Raw genomic sequence first — 22,560 nt, 5'->3', positions numbered from 1 at the left:
CGGGATAAAGGTTGAAAGATCGGAATCAGAGCATGAATATCCCGAACCTGCTGTTCGGGAGGAACTGAGCTGAGTCCAGAACCGCTCCAATGAAGAGGAGCTTCTGAGAGAGGCACAGGTGAGACTTTGGCACATTGATGGACAACCTCAGCATGTGCAGGAGGTCAGCCGTAGTCTGGATTCGGCTGACTACTGTCTGGGGCGAGCCTGCCTTCAACAGCCAATCGTCGAGATAGGGGAAGACTAACACCCCTGATCTGCACAGAGGAGCTGCGACCAGGAGCGTTTGTATGTTTTTTGCACCATGCACAAGATGGCCGCCGGATAGGAGCTCCCTGTAAGAGCTCCTGTGCTGGGGATCCAGTTCTCTGGCTTTTATCCCCATTAGCTCTGAGCTGCGCCATTTGGAGATACAATAAAGTAACTGGATTGACAAGTAACAGGATTTCATAAAGTAACTGGATTTCCTTACCTGCTGGACGTTGCCTGCTGAGGATCCCCGATCTGACTAAGGACTGGGACCGAGACACTCCCGCCTTCCCCCGCGGACTGTGGGCTCCCCGACCAACTTGCGGATGCCTGCTGCCTGGAGGCCGGTGATTGCCGGAGGGACGTCGCTGATGTGGACCTGGACCGTCGCTGGCGCCTGGAGTGCGACGCTGCGGAGTGGTGCTGCCCGCCTGTAGCTGCTGCTGGGACCTCCATTGTCCTGCTGGGAGCCGGGCACCCTGTCTCGTCCGCTGGGCTCCGCGCCTGGCTGCCTGCTCTGCTTGCTTGGCTGGTCTGTCCCCTGCGCCTCTCGGTGACGACACCTGGGGAGCCGAGCGCCGGATGATGGTCGTGGAGCCGAAAGAGGCGAGGGACGGGGCGGACTGACGGAGAGCGGGCGAGTCTGGGCTCCCCCGCCTGGCTGATCTCCGCGGGCGGTGATCGGCGCGTCCCGCCCGGCCGGGTGAAGGGCAGCGCGACCTCCGCCTGCAGTCGCCATCGTTCCAGGAGTGGGGGAGAGGACTGAGGGGTCTGGCACGGCCCTTCCTCACACCCCGAGCACACCGACCGATCACCCAACTTGTGCGGGCGAGCCAGGCAAGGAGGAATGATTTGCCCTGGGAATGGTCTGCCCTGAACTGTTCGCCCTTGTGCGCGCTCACGTTTCTCCATGGGATGTGCTGCACAGATGCAATACTTGGGAGCAGAGGCGGCACCCCTCGGCTCGAAGGTGAGCCTGTCGATCTGGGCACCACTGCAACGGTAATATGCAAACGCTGGTAAAAAGGTCGTATTTGCCCCGGCGGATTGGGTTTGCAGAAAGCATGCTAAAGTGAAGGCTGATCAAGGTATTTACTGTGCCCCAATACTTTGTGCTGGATTTGTTACTTATTCTGCTCCACTCGATTTCCTTATTGACTCATTTTGTAAAAACCTCTCTCCTTCAAAATGGCCGGGGCCATAAACTGAACACTCAATCCCCGCCTGAACACACGAGGCCCCTCAGCAGCTCCTTTTTAGATAACAAATCTAAGATAAGACTCCCCTTGGTATGCAGGACCCTGAACCAGCCGGAATTGAATGTGAAACTGCTCTGCCCTGCTTTCAAAACAGCAACAACTAAAAGAGGAATAATGACTTCATCCTCCCTACCTGGTGGCCATTTTTAAACTACTCTGCTCTCTTTGGCGGCCATCATGGACTAGTCCTTCGGACTATTATTTTCTATCGGTACCAAAGACTATTATTTACTATCGGTACCAAAGACTCCACATAGCTCTGTATTTAAATCTTTGTGTTCTTATGTGTCTGTCTTTTACTGCGGTATTTTATTACTATTGGATTTTACACTTTATATAACCTGGTGCTCTTGATGTGCTTAAGTATCTGCCTTTTACTGCAGTATTACCTTACTTTTGGTATCCTACATCTTATGTAATATACACCCATCCTCACTTTTACTCACCGACAGTGCACTGCTACCTCATATTTCGAATGGCTTATTTGTCACTGCATTAATTTGATTGTACATATACTGGACTCAGTAATTCATTAGTAACTTAGCCCTATTTTTGTACTGTATATGCGGTAAGCGGCACCTACCTCACCCTTATCCCTATCATTCACTATTCGCTACCTCATTTATTTGTTGGTTCTCCGATGTAAGCTACTTCACGATCTTGCACTGATTATTACTACCTCATTCACTTCGTTCAGTCATGTAAGCTGCACCCAGCCACTTTCTACACCTAGACTACATTGCTGTTACCTCGGACATTCTGATGTGTAAACTTGATTCCTCCTAACCGGTTCTACCTCTAACATTTTGTACATGGTATAAGCTGACTGCTACCTCGCATATAGGTTACATTAGATAAGCTGCATCTACGCACTGGTTGTTCTTGGATTGCACTGACTTCTACCGCTCATACTTTTGGTCACTCACTAGTGTCATTCCTTTGCACTGTAACTATTGGCTGACAGTCCTTATCGTCGTCCTATCTCCTACACCCAACACCACAGCCTTTCTAAAATGGAGCTTAACGGCAAGCACACTTTTAGAATTAACTACCCTTCCACACTCACCAAAAAAGCCACTAAACGCTTTAAACATAACTTCCTGAGGTCACACCCTGAAACACCCTTTGCCGACACCTACTTCTCACCGAGCAATGGAGCCCTGAATACGGATATCATCTTCCACACCTCACGCAGAGCCCAATGGAGAAAAGCGTTCCTATCCCTACTCACCGTCTCCACCACCAGGAAAACAACTCATGGCCTAACTCTCTCTATCACACCTTCCCACCTCTTCCCTGGCAGGACTACCATTACTATCTACAATAATGGGATTGTCCTAATTCAATCCACGGACAAGAGCCTGGAACTATTAGACAACCTGTTCCCCAAGTTCAAAGAGCACCTTTCCAAGATGCGGACCCCCACCCAGAACTCCACCAGCACTATCACCCCTGACGTCGCAGCCCCCACCTACAACACCTCTACCCCCAGCACCCCGGTAAATGGCCCACCTGCTGTTAACGCCCCACACTCCCCAAGGACAGACACAAATCTCTCCACCTCATATACTAGCCGCCCCTCTTACATGACCCCTCTTATCCCCACTCATACCCCTCCCCCCTGACATAACTCCCACCCACAACACGCCACCATCTGAACACACCACCGCTTGGAGTTTATCCACCCCCCCATCCCCCCCACGGCAGACCCCTCTCCCTCCCCAGCTCCCTCCTCACTCCCACTCACGAGTCTTTCACACCTGACACAACAACTCTCACCCACAACACGCCACCATCTGAACACACCACCATTCGGAGTTTATCCACCCCCCCCTCCCATCCCCCCCACGGCGGACACCTCTCCCTCCCCAGCTCCCTCCCCACTCCCACCCACGACACTCTCACCCTCCCAACAAAAGATACAGAACACACCGCCTCCCTTACCTTAGCATCCCCCTCTCTCCCACCTCCTATTCTCAGCCCTCACTACCCTCCTGTCTCCCCCACTGTCTTCAGCCTTCACTCACTCTTCTACTCTCCGGCACCTTCTCCCACTAACGTCACTACCTATGCCCCCCACCCACCGCCTACTTCACCTACTTCACCCACACCCCTCGCCCACAAACACGCCCACACTTTGAATGCCATTCCACTCATTAGCACCGCAGAACCTTCCAACAACGCTAGTTCACCCCCCCCCCCCTCGATACCCTGCCCGCTTTCCAGCTCACTACTCAACCATTCACCAACGGCTCTCATCACCAACCCCATCCCCTATGCACCTCCTGACCTGACTTTATCCACCCTCCAACAAGTCAAAGAGGATATTCTACAAATCAAAAAAGATGTCCACGCAATCAAAGACCTTCTCTCCTCACAGCCCAGTCTACCTCCCACCATCCCTCTACCCCACAAACGACGCACCCTCCCTACATACCCCCGCCTCCAACGACACCCGCGCTGGCAGACTATCCCCGTTCGCAATAACTCCCACCGCCCCCGTCGTGTCCTCAACCCATTGTCGGACCGCGACCTATGCTCTCTCCTACGCTCTTATGGCCCAGGTCCGGTAAAACGCTTATCTAACACACACATCCCCATACCCACAATTCTTACTAATCCTCTGAGGCTCCCAACACTCAACAACAGAGGTTCCGTCCCTAACAACCTCAGAAAAGTTCCCCTCACACTAGAAGGCTCGACCACCCTTCTCTCTCCCAAACTCAAATGCATCCTACTCAACTGCAGATCGGCCCAGAGACACTCCTCTGACATCGCTGATCTCGTCTCAGCTATGGATCTGGATCTAGCCATTCTAACGGAAACGTGGCTTACTGAAGCCTCTAACCCAATTATGGATATACTAGTCCCCCCCAATTATCACATCATTAGGCTGGACAGGTCTCCTGGCAAGACGGGCGGGGGAATTGCATGCATTTCTAGGAGCAACCTCTCCGTTACTAAAGTCACCTCCTCCTCCCTTTCCTCCTGTGAACTCCTCTGCCTCGACATCACCAGCGAGGGCAAACAAGTTTGTGCTCTACATCTCATCTATCACCCGCCTGGTGACAATCTCATATTCGCCCAACAACTCATGGACTTGATCACTTCCAATGCCGGTCGGCAGACCACCCAAGTCTACCTGGGTGACTTCAATCTCCACTGGAGCGATCAGAAAGACACAGTGGTGAATAGTCTCAAAACTTTCCTTAATGCGCTTGACCTCACCCAAATATGCGATAGGCCAACACACGACAAAGGCGCGATACTCGATCTCATCATTGCCAAAGAGAACTCTACTCAACTGGAGGCGATTCTACCCTGCGACTGGTCAGATCATCACATTATCACCTTCTTTATCAATGTAAAAGTTAAACCTAACCCGGCTCAACCAATCAAATCCAAAACATGGAAAAGAGACTTGAAGAATCTTAACCCCTCTACCCTGCCTCCCCACATCGGCAATCTCCTCCTTCCCCCTTCAGGTGCCTCGGATGTTCATTCACTGACCGACCACTACCTTGACTCTATGAATACAATAGTCAATGAAGTCGCCCCACTGCAACTGAAGAGAGTCTCCACCAAAATTTCTAACCCCTGGTATGATGATAGACTCAATGACGACAGGCGTACTATGCGAATGGCAGAGCGCACCTGGAGATCGGACCCTTCAGCACTGCACCTCAAAAGGCTTAAGAACAAGAGAAATGCCTACTTCAGGAAAATAAAGCGCACAAAGTCAGACTTCTTTAGCCGCCAGTTGGACCAAGCAAAAAACAGGCCAAGAAAGCTGTTCGAACTAATCAAGACCCAAACAAAGACACAACCCTTACAACCAAACAGCACAACAAGCGACACCCCACACTGTGAAGCCTTCTCTGCTTCTTTAAGCAAAAGACTGACAACATAAGAAATGACCTCATCATGGATGTAAGCCGATTCCCCAACCACACCAGAATGGCTAACACTCAACCTAAAAACAATGCATCTTGGCTGTACTTCGATACCTACTCGGAAGAAGCAATACACAAACTGCTCTGCACCTTGAAGCCCTCTAATCACCTCACAGACCCTCTACCTGCTAATGCTGTATAAGACTTCATCCCCTTGCTCCTCCCTCTCTGGACCAAAATCATCAACAGCTCCCTGCAACAAGGCCTCATTCCAGACTCCCTCAAGGTGGGGCAAGTCACGCCTATACTCAAGAAACCTACAGCTGATCCGTCCGACCTAAACAATTACCGGCCCATCACCAATATCCCCACCCTGGCCAAACTGCTGGAGAAATGTGTCCAACTCCAACTAACAAAACACATTGACCAATTTGACCTCCTCAACCCTCATCAATCAGGCTTCCGAGCGAAACACAGCACGGAAACAGCTATGACACACATAATTGATGACGCCCTCCAAATTCTTGATCGCAATGAGTCCTGCCTCCTCATCCTTCTTGACCTCTCATCAGCATTCAACACGGTCAAACATGAGAACTTGCTGGAGCTGCTAAGCACTAGAATGGGTCTTTCGGAAACTGTTCTCAAATGGTTCTCGTCCTTCCTTCACAACAGGTCTCAGAAGTTCAAGATCGACAATGTGCTATCTACACCTGTGCCTGCAGATCTAGGTGTTCCACAAGGATCCTCCCTCTCCCCCACACTGTTCAACCTCGTCATGGAACCGCTCGCCACCTTGCTCCAAGCTTCCAATGTCCAATTCCATATGTACGCCGACGACACACAACTTTACCTAAAGCTACAATCCCCGGAAGATATCAAACATCTGAATTCCACGCTTATTAACACTCAATCTTGGCTGGCCGATAATCACCTCAAACTAAATGCTCTGAAAACTGAGTTCCTACTCATCTCACCCCCGGCGAAAATATCCACCACCCAAACGTGGCTCAATAACCTAACAGCACTCAATGTCCAACCTACCATCGTAGATTCGGCGAAATCCCTAGGCATCACACTCGACGCCAAGCTCAACATGCAGCAGCACGTAAGCAAAGCCACAAAAGCAGCTAATTTCCAAATCAACACTCTGAGGAAAATTAAACCCTTCCTCCCTGCCGAAGACTTCCAAACTGCTGTACAAGCTTTAGTCATCCCTCGAATAGACTACGGAATTGTGGCCCTCAGCGGACTCCCGCTATCCACAACAGCACCCCTAAGAGCCTCTCTGAACGCTGCCGCGAGACTCATTACTGGCTCAAGAAAGCATTCGCATATATCCCCAGACTTAAAGTCTCTAAAATGGCTGCCTTTTGAAGCCAGAATACAGCTAAAAATTGCAGTTATGACTCACGCGGCCGTGCACCACAATGCACCCAACTACCTCGCTCAAAAGTTGTCTATATCAGGAGGTTCGAGATCCAATAGAAGCGCAAAAAATCTACTCCTGAAACCTCGTAGATTCCGGAAAGAGAAAACATACAAGCGCTCCTTCTCAGGAATGGCACCCAGGATCTGGAATGCGCTCCCTCCTGAAACAAGGCTTATCTCCTCCACTGCACTCTTCAAGAAAGAGGTGAAAACCATCCTTCTGGCCAAGATCTCCTGATCCTCATAGGTGCTGAATCTGAGACTCTGCATTGCTTTGCATCACTGTTCACCTTGTCCTTTGGCACTATACTTCTACTTGATGGGGACACTACTACGCTACTCTCTTACTACCGACCAATATATGATACACGTTGGTCTACTGGCCCCCACTTTTTGGAACGCCCTTCCCCCTTCAATTAGACTCCTACCATCCTATATGGAATACCGTAGGGCCTTAAAAACCCTCTTGTTCCAGCAAGCATTTACTGGTTAGTTGCGCCCCCCGTTTGCTTGTTTTTACCACTGTAGCTCCCAGCGCCAAGAAACTGCTTTAGTATACGAGCGCTCTATAAATGTTTTTAAATTCTAAATTCTAAATTCTAAATTCTACTGATCCACTCTCCCGATGCCCTCACTTAGTGCTCTCTCTATACTAAATCATTGGTATAAGCCATCCACACACCCAAGGTGTACCTGAACACCTCTTTAGTGGGATCAATGATTTGTGCCGCCTTACATTACTTGTTTACCTGATTGTATATTGATATGTCTTATGTATGTTATTATTTTCCTACCATGTTAGTGACTATTATACTGCTCCCATTATCTGTGTTCATTCCTACTGCCCCTACCCTATCTTTGTGAAGCGCTCTGATATCTGTAAGGATCTTGTTCGCGCTATATAAAACTTTGAATAAATAAATAACGCCATCACTTTCGTGAACACCCGAGGTGCGCTGGTAAGGCCAAAGGGGAGCACGGTGAACTGAAAGTGCTCGTGGCCTACCGTGAACCGCAGGTAACGCCGGTGGGCCGGCAGGACGGGGATATGGAAATATGTGTTCTGCAAGTCCAACGCCACCATCCAGTCTCCAGGGTCTAGGGCAACTAAGGTCAGCATCTTGAACTTCTCCTTCCGGAGGAAGCCGTTGACACTCCGGAGGTCCAAGATAGGGCGTAGGCCTCCTTTGCCCTTCTTGGGTACCAGAAAGTAGTGGGAGTAGCAACCACGTCCTACTTCTGACCCAGGAACGCGCTTGATGGCCCCCTTGGCCAAGAGGGCGGTAACTTCCTCCTGCAGAAGTTTCAAGTGATCCCCCGACATGCGGTGGTACTGCAGTGGCATGGCTGGAGGGGTCGCCTCGAAGGGGAGGGAATAGCCCCTTCGGACGATTTGCAGCACCCACCTGTCCGATGAGATGGTGCACCAGTGGAGCAGGTGATGGTGAACACTGCCCCCTACTGGCGTCGAGTGGGCCTGAAGGCACGGACTAGGAGGGCTTTGAGGTGGATGCTGCGGGGGTGGATGTGGACTGGCCTTGCCGTTGTCCCCTGGCACCGCCAGAGCGGTTCCCACGTCCACCACCGCGCTGAGGGTGGTTTTGCGGCCTGTGGCTGGCAGGACGTGAAGGGGCGCCCCTTCCTTGGCCACGAAAGGGGCGAAAGGCAGAAGTTTGCTGGCGCTGGCCCGACAAGCCCAAGGACTTGGCCTTAGCCCTGGAGTCCTTGAAACGCTCAAGCGCACTGTCTGCCTTGTCGCCAAAAAGGCGACGGCCATCGAACTGCATGTCCACGAGCTTGGCCTGGACATCAGCCAAAAAGTTGGCAGACCTGAGTCAGGCGTGGCGACGAACCGCCATCGTCGTGGAAATCGCTCTACCTAGCAAGTCCATGGTATCCAATCCACATCGTATGGAGTAACGCGCTGCATCCCACCCTTCCGCAAAGGCTTGAGCGAGCTTTGCAAGCGGTGTTGACAGACCGCAGCACCAAACTGAGTGAGGAGAACAGCTTCTCACCAAACTGGTCATACTTTTTGGATTCCCGATCTGGCGGGGCAGTCGGGAATGCAGTCTGGGAATTAGAGGCCTGGATAACCAGACTCTCAGGGGTGGGTGGGTGGACAGAAAGCAAGGGTCGCCTGGGGCCGGGCGGTGGCGTCGGGCCACGTTCCGATCTACAGTAAGGCCTGTAGCGGACTTGGACCAGGTGCCCAGCAGAAATTCCGAGAGGGGTTCATTAAACAGCAGGAGAGGCTCCGAGGAGCTTGCCTGCCGTTTGAGCACCTCCGTGAGGAGGTTAGTCCTCACGGCCGCGACGGAGAGCTCAAGACCCAAGGCCTTGGCCGCCCTCGTCAACATCACGCTGTAAGCATCCCCCTCCTCCGTAGCCATGGTTGGAGGGGAGACAAATCCAGTGTCGGGCGAAGTGTCCAATCCACTGGACTCCCCAGCTCAACTGCCCAGTCCTGATCGAACTGGCACTCCTGTGCCAGACGGTCCTCAGACCCCTCCCAGTCCTCCCCGACATCCATCTCCTGATAGTCAGGGTAAAATGATGGAGCCGGATCGTAGATGAATTGCTCATCCCTCGGAGTCGAACCCGGCGTCTGACGGCGCCGGTCCGATGCCGGATCCTGACCGGGACCGGGGACGACGTCGTCCGGAGACGGCGTCGGGGGTGACACCCTTGGTGACGGCGCAGGCGGAGGGGTCGTGAGGTCGACCGGCGTCGTCACGGATCCAGGCCTGGAACCTGAGGGGCCCTGTGGCGTCGGGGCCGGAGCCTCCGGCCCGCTTGGGCTCCCAGACGGATCCACGGGGCCTGAAGGCGCCTCAGCGGAATCCGGCGGAGGGAAGCGCGACCTCATGGCCGTGAGGAAGGCACTGATCTCCTCCGGCGCCGCGTGCAGCCCAGGGACCGGCGGGTATGGAGCTGGACGTGGCGCTTGCGGCTCCGGCGGAGCCGTGTGGGCGGTGTCGCCCGAAACCCCGGCCGCGTGGCGCGAGCGTCGTGGGGAGTCAGAAGAGCGATGTCGCTTCTTCGATTTCTTGTGCCTCGACTTACCTGAGGACTTTGAACCAGACGAGTGGTGTCTGTAGGAGAGTGGGGTCTGCAATCCCATGGCCACCCCAGATTTTTGCTTTTTGCTTCACTGGTTTACGACTTTCCCTGGCTGTGGGTCTGCTAATCAGACCCACAGCCTAGCTGTTCTCTCTCTAAATTACAACCATGTACCCTAGGTGCATTTACCAATTGGTACTGGGCCACCTTATCAGTCACTGTACAGTATACCTTAGGTATCCAGGGCATAGGTGTACCCAGGGCCTACCAGGGGCTGCAGCATGTATTATGCCACCCCTGGCTGGCCAACCAAATCTGACACAACTGGCTGCACGACAGCTGGGGCACGGTGGTGTAATCACTCTTTGCTTTAGATATAGTATTCCTATATCTAACCCTAAAATGGACACATATATTCCTATCAGTCACTCCTATGGCAGGCCTTATCAATCCTGAAGGCAGAGTGCTTGGAATTATGTGAGATGGTGCTCTGGCATGAGCTGAGCCCGTTTGCAGCTTGCGGAACCAAGTCCTTCTAGCTGTTCCATGGTAACGCTATACCATATACTCTTAAGTGCATTATAATCCTCGCGGTTAAATGCTAACTTTGGCATAGCATTATCAAAACATGTAGAGTAAGGTGTCATACGAATTGGAATACTAACCCCTCGCCAATTCTGGCGACGGGGTTAGCATTCCAGCCTTCTAGAGGGACACGACATGTATGTAACTGTAAACCCCGGTTAAAGTTAACTCGAGCCTCAGCATCACAAAATGGATGCTGCCACCACAGACACAAGTCTGACCTCCTGCTGCTGGGAGTCTTTCCAGCAAGGGAGACTCAGACAAAGGGTTTCCTGCCTTGGGAGGTGCTAGCACCACCCCGGACAGAATTTTGTGTATTAGGTAGGCCAAGGCTGAAAGGAATGAGACATGCCTGGGGCACACAAGGTGCCCTGTGCCTACACCGGTTCCAACCAGTTGCTGGGGCACTCCAGCCCCAGCTCTGGCAGGAAACTGGACAAAGGATAGGGGGTGTAACCACCCCCCTTCCTGGTCCCACCCAGGGGAGGGACCTAGTCGTAGTGCAGCCCCCTTTAGCTGAATAAAGGTAGGAGCTGGTCCCATTCCAAATTAGATTACTCTTGACAACTTCCACGAAGAACTCTTGACCTTCGACCTCCTGAACATCAGAAGACTGAAGAATCTCCCCTATGGTCAGGGAGTGACCATCCTGCTTCGCAGGCACCATCAAGCTCCTGTGCGGTTTGCTGCAAAGTCCTTCCATCCCGGAATCCGACGACCCAGCTCGACAAGACCCGGACCTCCAGACCTCTCTGACCTCTACCCACATCCACAGCACAGCTGGGACCCGTGGGTGCGACGAGCAACGTGGAGACGGCCATCTTGAAGAAACCTGCACAGCGCTTCCAGCACGACCCCTGAGGGTTCCTCGAGTGAGTGCATTGGGGACTGAGAAGCCCCACACCTACGCAGCTCCTGCACCAAAGACCAGCCCCCCAGCATCCCCGTGATCTGCGTGGGGCCCTTTTGCCTGGTTGCTGCCCTTCCTGTTGTCTGGTCACTTGCCGGCTGGCTAGTGACCTCTGAGACGACGACCCGAAGATTTCGACACTGCTAGTCTGGTCCCCCAGACTGGCCCTTGCTTCCTTGTAAAAGAGAAGCACCCCGGACCCTCCTGGTCCACACCAGACGCCATATTTGTTCCACCGCGTGGCTTGCATTAGCCAAGGCCTGTTGTCCAGATCGACGATCCGACACCGCCAACAGCAGCAGACTACGTGGGACAGCTCGTGCCTCCAGCCTGGTCGTGAAGAACAGCTCCTGGTCCACGCAGCTACAGAGAGAAGCGACCCTTCCTTCACCTGAACGCGGCGACAGCATCTGGTTCCCTCCTGGTTCCAGCACCGTCACTGGCTAGTGACCAAGATTCTGTCCCCTTCCTTTTCAGGACTTCCTTCTTCCTAGTTCCATCCTTGGAACCACCGGACTCCTCCAGCTGGCTGCCTGCCAGCAACTTCTTGTTTCAGGCATCACCGGGATCAACGCAGCAAACCCGACGCAACGTCAGCCCTATGCACCCGCAGCCTGTGGGTTAGGTAACTAAAGCTTCTAGGTGCTGAAGTCTGAGTCCACTATTCTAGTGTCCAGGTCCACTGTTGTTTTCCCTCCATCCAGCCGGGTTCGTCCGGAATCCGTAACTTTGTAAACTGTAGCATCCATAGACGTTGGTACGCATCCCGCGTGAGAGTTTCCACTCTGCACGTGAGTCCCGTGGGCCTCCTGCTCCTTACTTACCTAGTTTGTAGCGTAGTCCCACCGATCCTCCAGCCTCTGGATCTCCTTACAGTATTTTCCTTCCTCGCATTCCATTGTTTTGAGTATATGGTTTGTCGTGCCCCTAAGGCACTTGTGTAGATATTGTGCGAACTCGTATTTCTTTTGTAGTATTGTCATGTGCTTAGCCCTCTGACCTCATAAAGAGTTCAGAGGTGTTGTTATTAATAAATATATCGTTTATTTTCATAACAACCTGTGTGGTGTCCTTTCATCTGGTATTCAAGGGGTTATATTGTGGTAAAACAGCTGGCTTCACATGCCAAAAGAGTTTAGCCTAAAGACTGCTTTTGTCCACGCTACTAGGATAGCTGGTCTATCAGGTTGACTTACAACCAATCACCATAAGGGTTGTTTGGACTGATACAAGGTGATCACTAGAATTAGTGATCATCATATATCAGGCCAACTTCTCACAGTGTCGACTCGCCAAGCTGTGATGACTGCGGTCCTGCGACCGGTCCCTCGACCTCCTCCTGGACTGGGACCTCGAGCGGCGCGTGGCCGACTGCCGGAGCTCAAGTCCCTTACGGGACCGCTCCCGCCTAGCTTTCGACGTCAAGGCCCGGCAGTCGGGCAACGACTGGTCATCATGGTCGGCCCTGAGGCAATAAAGACACTGACGGTACGGGTCGGTAACCGACATCAGTCGGCTACAGTCGTCACAGGGCTTGAACCCTGGCATCTCTACCGGAGTCGATAAACGACTCGACAAGATCCAAAATAGATCGAAAAAAGTTAGTAAAAAAGTGACTAAGGAGTACTGCTCTTCCCGGATCTGCGCTTACTGGCCCGGAATAAAGAAAAACAAGAACTGACGTCAGCACGCGAGGGCGGCGTCTAAGTACTCCGATGACATCATCCCGGCACCGACGCAGACGACGGACGCGGAGCCGCAAATGACGCCTACCGACGTGCAGGGGTACTGCTCACGCAAAACTTTCCAGATCCAGTATGACGCCAGGGGATATTCTAAGGTAAGGAATCTAACACTAACCGGTTTCTTTCAGATACAGATATTTATTGCATGCAATGCAAAGGAGCTCATAATATCAACGGAGAAGTGTGGCTCAATGGTTAGAGCGGCAGACCCTGATGCGGAGGTCTAGCCCGGGACCAGAGTTCAATTCCCCGCCTCGGCGGGTCTTGAGCTAAAAAATTCCACGGACCTGATGATTCTCGCCTCGGTGCCTATTCCAATCATGGAGTCCCACTCTGCAACTCTGGGCAATAGCTTGCTTAATCTCCACAACGCTAAGGATGCCTGGCCTCCACCTTGGGGGTGCCCAGGAGTGGACACCTCACATGGAAAGCCAGGATGGGTTCCACAGCGGTATTCGTACAAGCGCCTTGAGACCCTTGCGGGTGAGTAGTGCGCTATACAAGTATCAATTTACATTTACATTTTACCTTCGAATGCTGAAATAATGAGAGAACCTGCAGTTAAACACAGGCCCAAGAAGTGGATACTGCCCTTGAACAATAAACTAAGGACTTACACTAAAACAGGTCAGGGGCCAAAAAAGCACACACTATCCAGGCCTAGAGCTATTTTCAGAATCATCTTGAGCACACACACCTTCTGCCCAGGAAGAGACATGAGGTCATCCAGTTCATCCAGCAGCACTGAAAAGATTTAATTCATTGATACTGTTGCACAAAGCGAAAACAGATTCCTTATCAGTACAAAAATATCTAACGATCTGATCAGGAACTGAAAATCATCTGTACTTGACCCAAAATCAAAATAAATGTACAGGGAATAGGATTCTGTGAGGCGGGGTGTCCAGCGATGGTTCAAAGTGTTGTACCCAGGCAGGTTTTCATGAAAGCCTATGTTTTATATATGCAGGCTATCTGACTCCGATATGTTGAAAATCTTATATGTATCCGGCTCTCCTTGACTTACTCTAGAAACCCGGAGGAAGAGGTTGGAAGAGATGTTTCCACCTCATCTCCAAGGCTCTGAGAACCCAGCCAGGGGTTAATGTAGCTCAGTCTGGAGTACCTTTTGCAGAAACCTTTATTTAGCGCTGGGCAGGAAACAACAGCGGCTTGTACAGCAGAAGAACCTGCAAGTCACAACACAGGAAACAGCACAACATCAAAGCTCGGACGTCACTGTTCAGGAATAGAAACTCACGTCGATGAGACGATTAAGAGACTGGTGCCAAGATCACGAAGTACAGCGGACAGGAACTGCACTCTGGCTTCATAGCAGCATCGTCTACACAAGCAGACCTTAAGAAGAACAAATGCGTTACTTACCTGTAAACATGTTGGGTAAAAGGGAGCTGAAGCGACTCGAAAAAATCTCTCTCTGTAGGTCTGTGGTTACAGGCGTAGCATTTCATGATTATTTTACGGGAGGGCTTCCAGCTAATGCGAGGGAACACCCAACCAGCATCCGAGTCATTAAAAGCCCCAGTGCCGGAGAAAGCAAATTCAGTAAGTCAGGGTTTTGTATTGTTAAAGAAAAGGGGCGAGTGGCTTTGCTTTTCACATTACACAAAAAAGTCGTTAATATACTAGAGAGCCTCTAGTAGGGCCTCTTGTGGTAGAGATGCACATAACCTGCAGGGCAGCAACTTTAAATGTAGCAGGGCAAAATTCCCATCCATCCTACAGAGGTCGAATAAAATGAGCACCATGTGATAGACTCAGTAAGATTCGTGATTCACTGTGTCCCCAAATTGCAAGGCTATGGTGGCAAGTGCTGTGTGTACATGGCAATGGTTTTTAGAGGTGTCTTAGAATGTATTGATCAAAATATTTTGCAATAGGAGTATTCTTTAAAGATAAGTGTACAAGGACTTGAATACAGGCGTCTGGTTATAAGCACATGAAAGATGGGGGAAGAAGCCATACTCACCTCTTAAGGGGAGACGTGCCCTGAGAGGGAGCACACGCCCTCTTCTGTCATGTACTCTCCACACTGTTCTTGTATTTACGCAGTTTTGATGCCTATTCTAAGGTCATGAAGGCAAGTAGGCTGAAGTGGAGAACATTAACCAAATGGATTATTGGTCTTAGAGGATTTTTAGGCAGGCGAAAATTCCGTTTTCTTGCACCATACAACTTCCTGTTGCCAGCGTTCACAGTGATGACCCCTGAAAGCATCTGGTTCTTTTTTCAAAAACTGCGCCAACTTGCAGTGCATTTTAGTGCGATTTCTGCTCCACTAGCGGTGCTGCACTGACACTAAACCCGCATAAAGAACGACTTTATCTTCCATTGGTAGAAACGCTGAAACGTATGAGACAAAAAGCCTTGCAAAACTACAGGTCTGGGGAGCCAGTAATCATGGATTGAAAGTTACCAAGAGGTGCATTTATTAAAGTCCCCTTTTTCATCGAAGAGCACGAATCCTTCATGGGGTGCAGCTGCAGAAGACGAATCCTCTAGATGTCTCCTTGGAGGCTGCAGTCACTAGGACCATCTCCCTTTGAAACGAAGATCACCCAGCTCACTGGTGTCCTTTATCAGAGAAACTTTGCAGCACGTGGAAGACCACCAAAGACCAATCTAGCATGATATTTGAGGCTGCGGTCTCCTTGACCGGAAGCCACACCTCTATGAAAACGACATTTTGTGTTTGAATTCGTGGCCCAACAGCTTGGCTAGTTCATGTGGAGAGACCATGAGAGCACTGTACAGCGCGGTTACTGAATCTCCACTACTGGTCAAGCAGATCCGGCCAGCCCTACTTATTCTGCATGGTTACGGACCATCACACGGGCTCTCTAGGCACAGTGAACGCGACTGAACCATGGGAAAAGATAAATCCATCTATACTGTAGAAACACTGACTGTGTCAATTCAGTGAGTTCAGTAAAGCTATATAGAGGAGAAGGAAACTACAAGCTGTACATACCACAGGCCTTTCGGCTCCTTCGGCCAGGACCAAAGCCTTGAATACCATTGAATGGTGCAGAATTAGTGAGGCTGTGTAAAGACAATTGAGTGCTGGCAGCTGCAGTATAGCCTACCCCACATTTAGGTTGACATTGCAGACTTTCTACTCCCTTTTCCAAATATTTAAAAGATTTAGATGTGACAAGAATTTAGCGCAGTTATGCATCTGAGATTAGTGATTCCAAAGAGGAGATCTTGCTCATCCGACCCACCTTGCCTATTCCTAGAAGAGTAGCAGTATTTCTTCACCGTAATCCTACACCGCTTTATCTCCTGTAAAGTTCAGAAGATGAATTGAAGTTTCTACCCCAGTAGGAGGCTTCCTCCTAATGACCTACAGTTATATTAGTGCCACTGAACCCATGCAGATAAATGCCTCTCTTCCAATTAGTCAGCAGTCAGTGGTGGATAAACCAAGACTGTACTTTCCAGATAAGCTAAATGAGTGTTTTAAAATTCTATATACCTGTTCCTTTTTACGTCCGGGTTTCGACAGCACAACTCTCAAACAGACCTATTGACAGTAACTGATGGATTTGGGAGTGCCTCCTTCAATCATAGGCTTGTTCTGACCAGCATCTTGCAGCCATTGGCCTAAACTGTCGCAGTCATGTCTTGGTTCCACCCAGTGGAGTATTTGTCTTTCACATTATGCTGCTTTGGTGTATATTTCCACTTTCAATCGAGTGCTGCACTGAATTGAGACAAAGACTATTTTACCATTGCAGTCCCTCAAGTAAGCTCATTAGTGCATGTTCTTCCTTGTGTCATCTTTGCTTGCCTCCCACCTCTCCTATGCATTTCGCTGTTCTTTCTTTCACTGCAACCCTATTTTCTGTGAATCATGCTTCTCGTTGACCTACCACAGTGTACTGCCCCGTGTTCCCTTGGCCTTCCACTCTCATGTTGCTTCTAATTTCTAATTCTCTCCTCATTCCTGTTTGTCTTGCTCCCCACTGCCAGCCAGTTTTGTTCCTTATCGTTGTTGCCCCCTCCTCATCTATCCATTCATTCTCTTCCTCACCATTGCTGTGCCCAGACCCTTCCTCCCACACCATCTCTTATTTCTTCCAACCACTGGCTCCTTTTGCATTCGGTCTAAACTCCCAAGCCCACAGAGACAGGTTCACTGTTGTAGGCGCGCCTTGTTCTGCTAATACTGGTTTCTCATAAAATATGAAGGTTGGATTGAGAGTCCTTTGCCTTCAATTCCATCCAACTTTGGTTTTTGTATGAAATGAAACATGTGTAAAGGTCTGCGCTCAATTTGCAAAAGTAAGAGTGCTGATGCCCGAACCTCTGCAGAGAAGCAGGCGGATGGCGCAATTGAACATAGGTGCACCGAACAGCAAGGCTGGCAAGCCTTTAATCCACTTCCAGACACTCCGCGACACTTTTTCTTCCCATTGCAGGTTCCAGCTTCTAACTTTTTAGGTCGCAGCCTACGAAACAGCGCAGCGAGCATTCCGCAGTCCTTTGAGCCTACAATTACGGACGCAAAACAATCTTACATAAGGTTACGCTCGCTATTAGGAAGGGAACGCCCCTTCCCAAAAGCTATTCGCAAAACCCTATTTTGCGAGTCACAAAAAATTGCGACTCGAAAAATAGTGTTTGGACATTCCCCATGCTGTTTTTGCATGCGCAAATGGGTTCAAAAACCCGTTTGCGCATGCAAAAATGGTGGTACATCTGGCCCTTTATGTGTGAGCACATACAGCACAGACCTACTGGCTGTGTTAATGCTTGCGAAACATTTTCATTGGGGGAAATAAAGTAACTAAGCCCTCACGGTCCCCTGACATTCCAATTTAAAATATGGGAGGAGTCACCCAGGTTGTCTCTAGCACAACAGATTTAGAAGGAAATAATTACACATTCTAACCTTGTGCACAATACATCATTTTGGACTACAAATAAAACAAATAGATGCAGGATTACAAGTAGTAAATTGTTTGTTGGAATTATTAAAACATAAGTAACTGCAGGGGCAATTTTATCACCTGGAATATTGAATACCAATAATAATAAAATAAATAAATAAATTTATCTTTTTACCTATTCAAATCAAATCAAATCAGAACACAATCCAAGGAACAACCCCAACCACTCAGTACTTTGGGCGAAGCACCCTCCTGTGAAGACTTCGCCTCTTTCTTTATCCAAAAAACCGACAACATAAAGAACGATCTCCTCATTGACGTCTACCCCAAACCCCAATGTACAGCACCCACTGAACCAAAAAACAACGCCACATGGTCATCCTTTGTCACCTATTCGGAAGAAATTGGTAGACTTCTCAGCACTGTGAAACCAGCCAATCACCTCACGGACCCCCTTCCTGCCAACGCTGTCAAAGACCTTACCCCGTCGCTCCTCCCACTCTGGACTAAAATTATCAACAGTTCACATCAACAAGGGACCATCCCCGACTCCCTCAAAGTTGGACAAGTCACACCTCTACTAAAGAAACCTACAGCCGACCCCTCTGATCTAAATAATTACCGTCCCATTACCAATATTCCGACTCTTGCCAAATTGTTGGAAAAATGCGCACAAATACAATTGACTAAACACATTAATCAGTTTGATCTACTCAACCCTCATCAATCAGGCTTCAGAGCAGATCACAGTACAGAAACTGCTATGACTCACATAATTGATGACGCCCTTCAAATCCTAGATCAAAACGATACCTGCCTCCTTATCCTTCTTGATCTCTCTTCTGCATTCGACACCGTCAAACATGAGAACCTACTGGATCTATTAAACACAAGAATGGGTATATCTGGAACTGTGCTCAAGTGGTTCACGTCCTTTCTACACAACAGATCGCAGAAATTCAAGAGTAACAACTTGATGTCTTCGCCAATACCTGTATCGCTAGGCGTCCCACAAGGATCCTCCCTATCCCCAACTTTGTTTAACCTAGTTATGGAACCTCTCACCACCTTGCTACAAGCATCCAATGTTCACTTCCACATGTACGCCGATGACACCCAACTTTATCTCAAATTACAATCACCCAAAGACATTATGCTTTTAAACTCAACGATCAGAAGCACCCAATCCAGGCTGGCCGCTAATCATCTCAAACTCAATGCTCTCAAAACAGAGTTCCTCTTGATCTCACCTCCTGCGAAGCTCACTACCGCTCAAATCTGGCTTAAACACCTAACCGCACTCAATGTTCATCCCACCATCGTGGACTCAGCAAAATCTCTAGGCATAACACTTGACACCAACCTCAACATGCAGGAACACATCAACAAAGCAACTAAGGGTGCGAACTACCAGATCAATACCTTAAGGAAACTCAAACCCTTCCTTCCAGCCAAAGATTTTCAAACTGCGGTACAAGCACTAGTCATCCCTCGAATAGATTACGGCAGCATCGCCCTCTGCGGTCTCCCCCTAACTACTACGGCACCCATAAGAGCTTCTCTAAACGCCGCAGCGAGACTCATCACTGGATCTAAAAAACACTCACACATTTCCCCTGACCTGAAAGCCCTGAACTGGCTGCCTTTTGAAGCCAGAATACATCTGAAAATCGCCTGCATGACACACAAGGCTGTCCACCTAAGCTCACCCGGATACCTCGCCCAGAAGCTGTCGATTTCTGGAGGCTCCAGAAACACTAGAGGCATAAACAATCTCTTGCTAAAGCCCCAAAGATTCCGCAAGGAAAAAACCTATAAACGCTCCTTCTCAGGAATGGCACCCAGGATCGGGAACTCACTCCCCCCTGAAACCAGGCTCATCTCCTCTACCATACTTTTTAAGAAAGAAGTAAAAGCTATCCTCATGGCTAAATACACTTGAATTATTACTGGGGATGATATTTACAGACACTGTACCATTCAGCTCTACTGATCTTTTCGCATTTTGGAATGACTCGTGTTATTTACCTACCTGAGTGTTTACGCTACCACGTATTTGTACTTGTATCTTTATTGATGTATCTGTCTGACTATGCTCCCGCTTGTACCTTCCTCACCTCAATTGTTATTTACTCTCAGGTTGCTCCTTTCGTCTGTAAAGCGCTCTGATATCTGCAAAGATCTTGTTCGCGCTATATAAAACTTTCAAAATAAATAAATAAATAAAATAAAGCTAAAATGCCTATTCTTTCCTGTGTGCTCTTTCATTATGAATACCACACCTTCATCTACAGGAGAGGAGCTGGAAATTCCCATCAATGTAAAAAAACATATTCTGGACAGAACGGAAATATCTTCGAGTCCCTCTAATGAGTGCTCCATTGGTAAACTGCTGTACTGCCTGCCAGAGGTCTTTACTCAAGTGTCCAGGGGACCCTGTGCTTCAAAACACGTGCCACAAGAGGCCGCAGAACTCTGCTACTAGAATACCCTGCACAAAGGCATCTTTAGGGTTTTACAAACCGCCCCAGTTACCTGTGAAAAACAAGTGCCTCTTGGTGGTTTCTTTCCTTTTCTCCAAACACGGGTTCAAGAGGCGCAGGAGCTGTAACACCCGCTCTTCCCTGCGTGACTCGGTCAGACAGGCATCATTCATGACGAGGTAAGGGTAAATCTTCCCGTTGTGGCCTCGGATGTAGAGCCTCCGCGCTGCCGTGTTGTGCTTTTGGACTATTTCAACCCGGGGCATGAATCTACAGAGAAAGGTACACGATGAAAGCCAGGCGCAGCCCACGGTCACAGCGTCAGTTTTATTTTCTCAAATTAAATCAAAGCAACTTTGAAAGGCATTAGAAAAGCAGGCGTCTTGTCAAGTAAGGTATGTCAAACTGTGCGTATAACATACATCATACATGAGGATACATCATACATGAGGATGCGCAGAACCGTGTAATATCATTTTTATTACCACCGAAAGCTAATGAAGGGCGAAGACCTGAATGGATCATAATGCTCCTCCCCTCTCATAACTAGCAGATTACACTCCGTTCAGCTGCATATTTTTTCAAGTTAATGTGTTTTAACAACAACAAAAATAAAAAATAAATATATATATATATATATATATATATATATATATATATATATATATATATATATATATATATATATATATATATATATATATATATATATATATATAAACACCCACTTAAGCAAAATCAAGATGCAGAGGGTTGAATATCATACATGAGGTAGAATGGCATTGAAGAGGCTTTGTGACCAATAACGTGTGTTTTTCGTTTGTCTATGTAAAGTCATGGTAAAGAAGCACACTGTGAAGAAGCAGCAACTATTTTTTTATCTCATATCAGATCAACTTTACTGTGGTGATAACATGGAAAATTACAAGCTTCATTTAAAAAACAACACTTAACTGAACCGGCGTTCTCGGTCCTCCGCTCCGGAATTAGTCTCAGTAACTGGATGAAGTGCGGGCACCAATCCTGGCGCTCCTATCATGCTGCGAGAGCAGTGCCCTGATTGGAGGGAGCGGCCTCACTAGCTGCTCCCGAGGACACTGGAGCCCTGCACGTGCTCTAACCCAGCTGTCTTGAGACACCTGGGCAAGAGGGCTAAGCCCACTGTAGTGATTGCATGTTTCTTTAATGAACAATAGAATTATACTATGTAATAGAACGTTGTCGGAAAAGCATTCTGGGATTATAGAATGTCATTATTCAATTGACTGTAACCTGTATGATCTGCTACATGCACTTTATATCTTCTGAACTATGACTTGAATAAATACTAAATTACTATTTCAAGAAGCACGTCTTATTTATGAAGAGGTCACCACAGATTTGGCAACGAGATGGGCACAACTTGTAATCTCAACCTCCACAACGATTTCTTCTGCTTTGAAAATTCACCGTCTCACCTTCGTTTTGCTACTCAACTCTAATCGTGAGTAATTCAAAGGATTGTGGTTTTTGAAGTACCATTGAGGCGTTATTTTCCTAATTCGTTAGTGGATAATTACAACATTGTATCTCCAACGTTTTCGTTATTGAACCTTTAAACTCAATTTAGAACCCTCGCGTATACTTCTACAATTAACTATTTTGTAAGAAGAGAGGGGGAAGTACCACGGCGTACTTTTGTGAAAACCTCATCGTTTTTTGAGAAATATTTCCTTACTTTGCTGGTCCCAGCGTTCGATTAGATTTGTTAGCGTTGTGCATTTTAAAAAAAAGCATTTAACGCTTACCGGATCACAAGTGCCTCGTTCTCAGCCTCGCTCTTCAAGGCTTTCATACACACAGCAGCGTCGCCTTGGACAATTGAATTCTACTCGCGCATACATCTATTGGATCAACGCGCGCCTACGTGTGTTTCTTCAACGTCACAAGCGTCATCACGCTCTACACAGCCATCTTGTGGTTGCTAAGACAACACGACCACTGAAACGAAGAGCGTTTTCTCCAGTCTTCGTGTGGGTATTCATGA

At 48.9% G+C, this 22,560-nt stretch overlaps 1 protein-coding gene across 1 annotated transcript in view; it reads right to left on the bottom strand.

Moving 5' to 3' along the window:
- The window catches only part of TRRAP (transformation/transcription domain associated protein), an 885,394-nt gene that overhangs the window by 39,499 nt on the left and 823,335 nt on the right, over positions 1-22,560 (bottom strand). The window contains exon 67 of the mRNA XM_078664902.1: positions 20,587-20,804. Within this exon, the coding sequence (XP_078521028.1) occupies positions 20,587-20,804 (218 nt within the window). The remainder of the gene's footprint in view (positions 1-20,586; positions 20,805-22,560) is intronic.

The sequence above is a fragment of the Lissotriton helveticus genome, chromosome 10, assembly GCF_964261635.1.
Source record: "Lissotriton helveticus chromosome 10, aLisHel1.1, whole genome shotgun sequence".
NCBI classification, from domain to species: Eukaryota; Metazoa; Chordata; class Amphibia; order Caudata; family Salamandridae; genus Lissotriton; species Lissotriton helveticus.
Note: the sequence above shows the minus strand (reverse complement) of the source record. Positions and strands in the feature narration are given on the sequence as shown.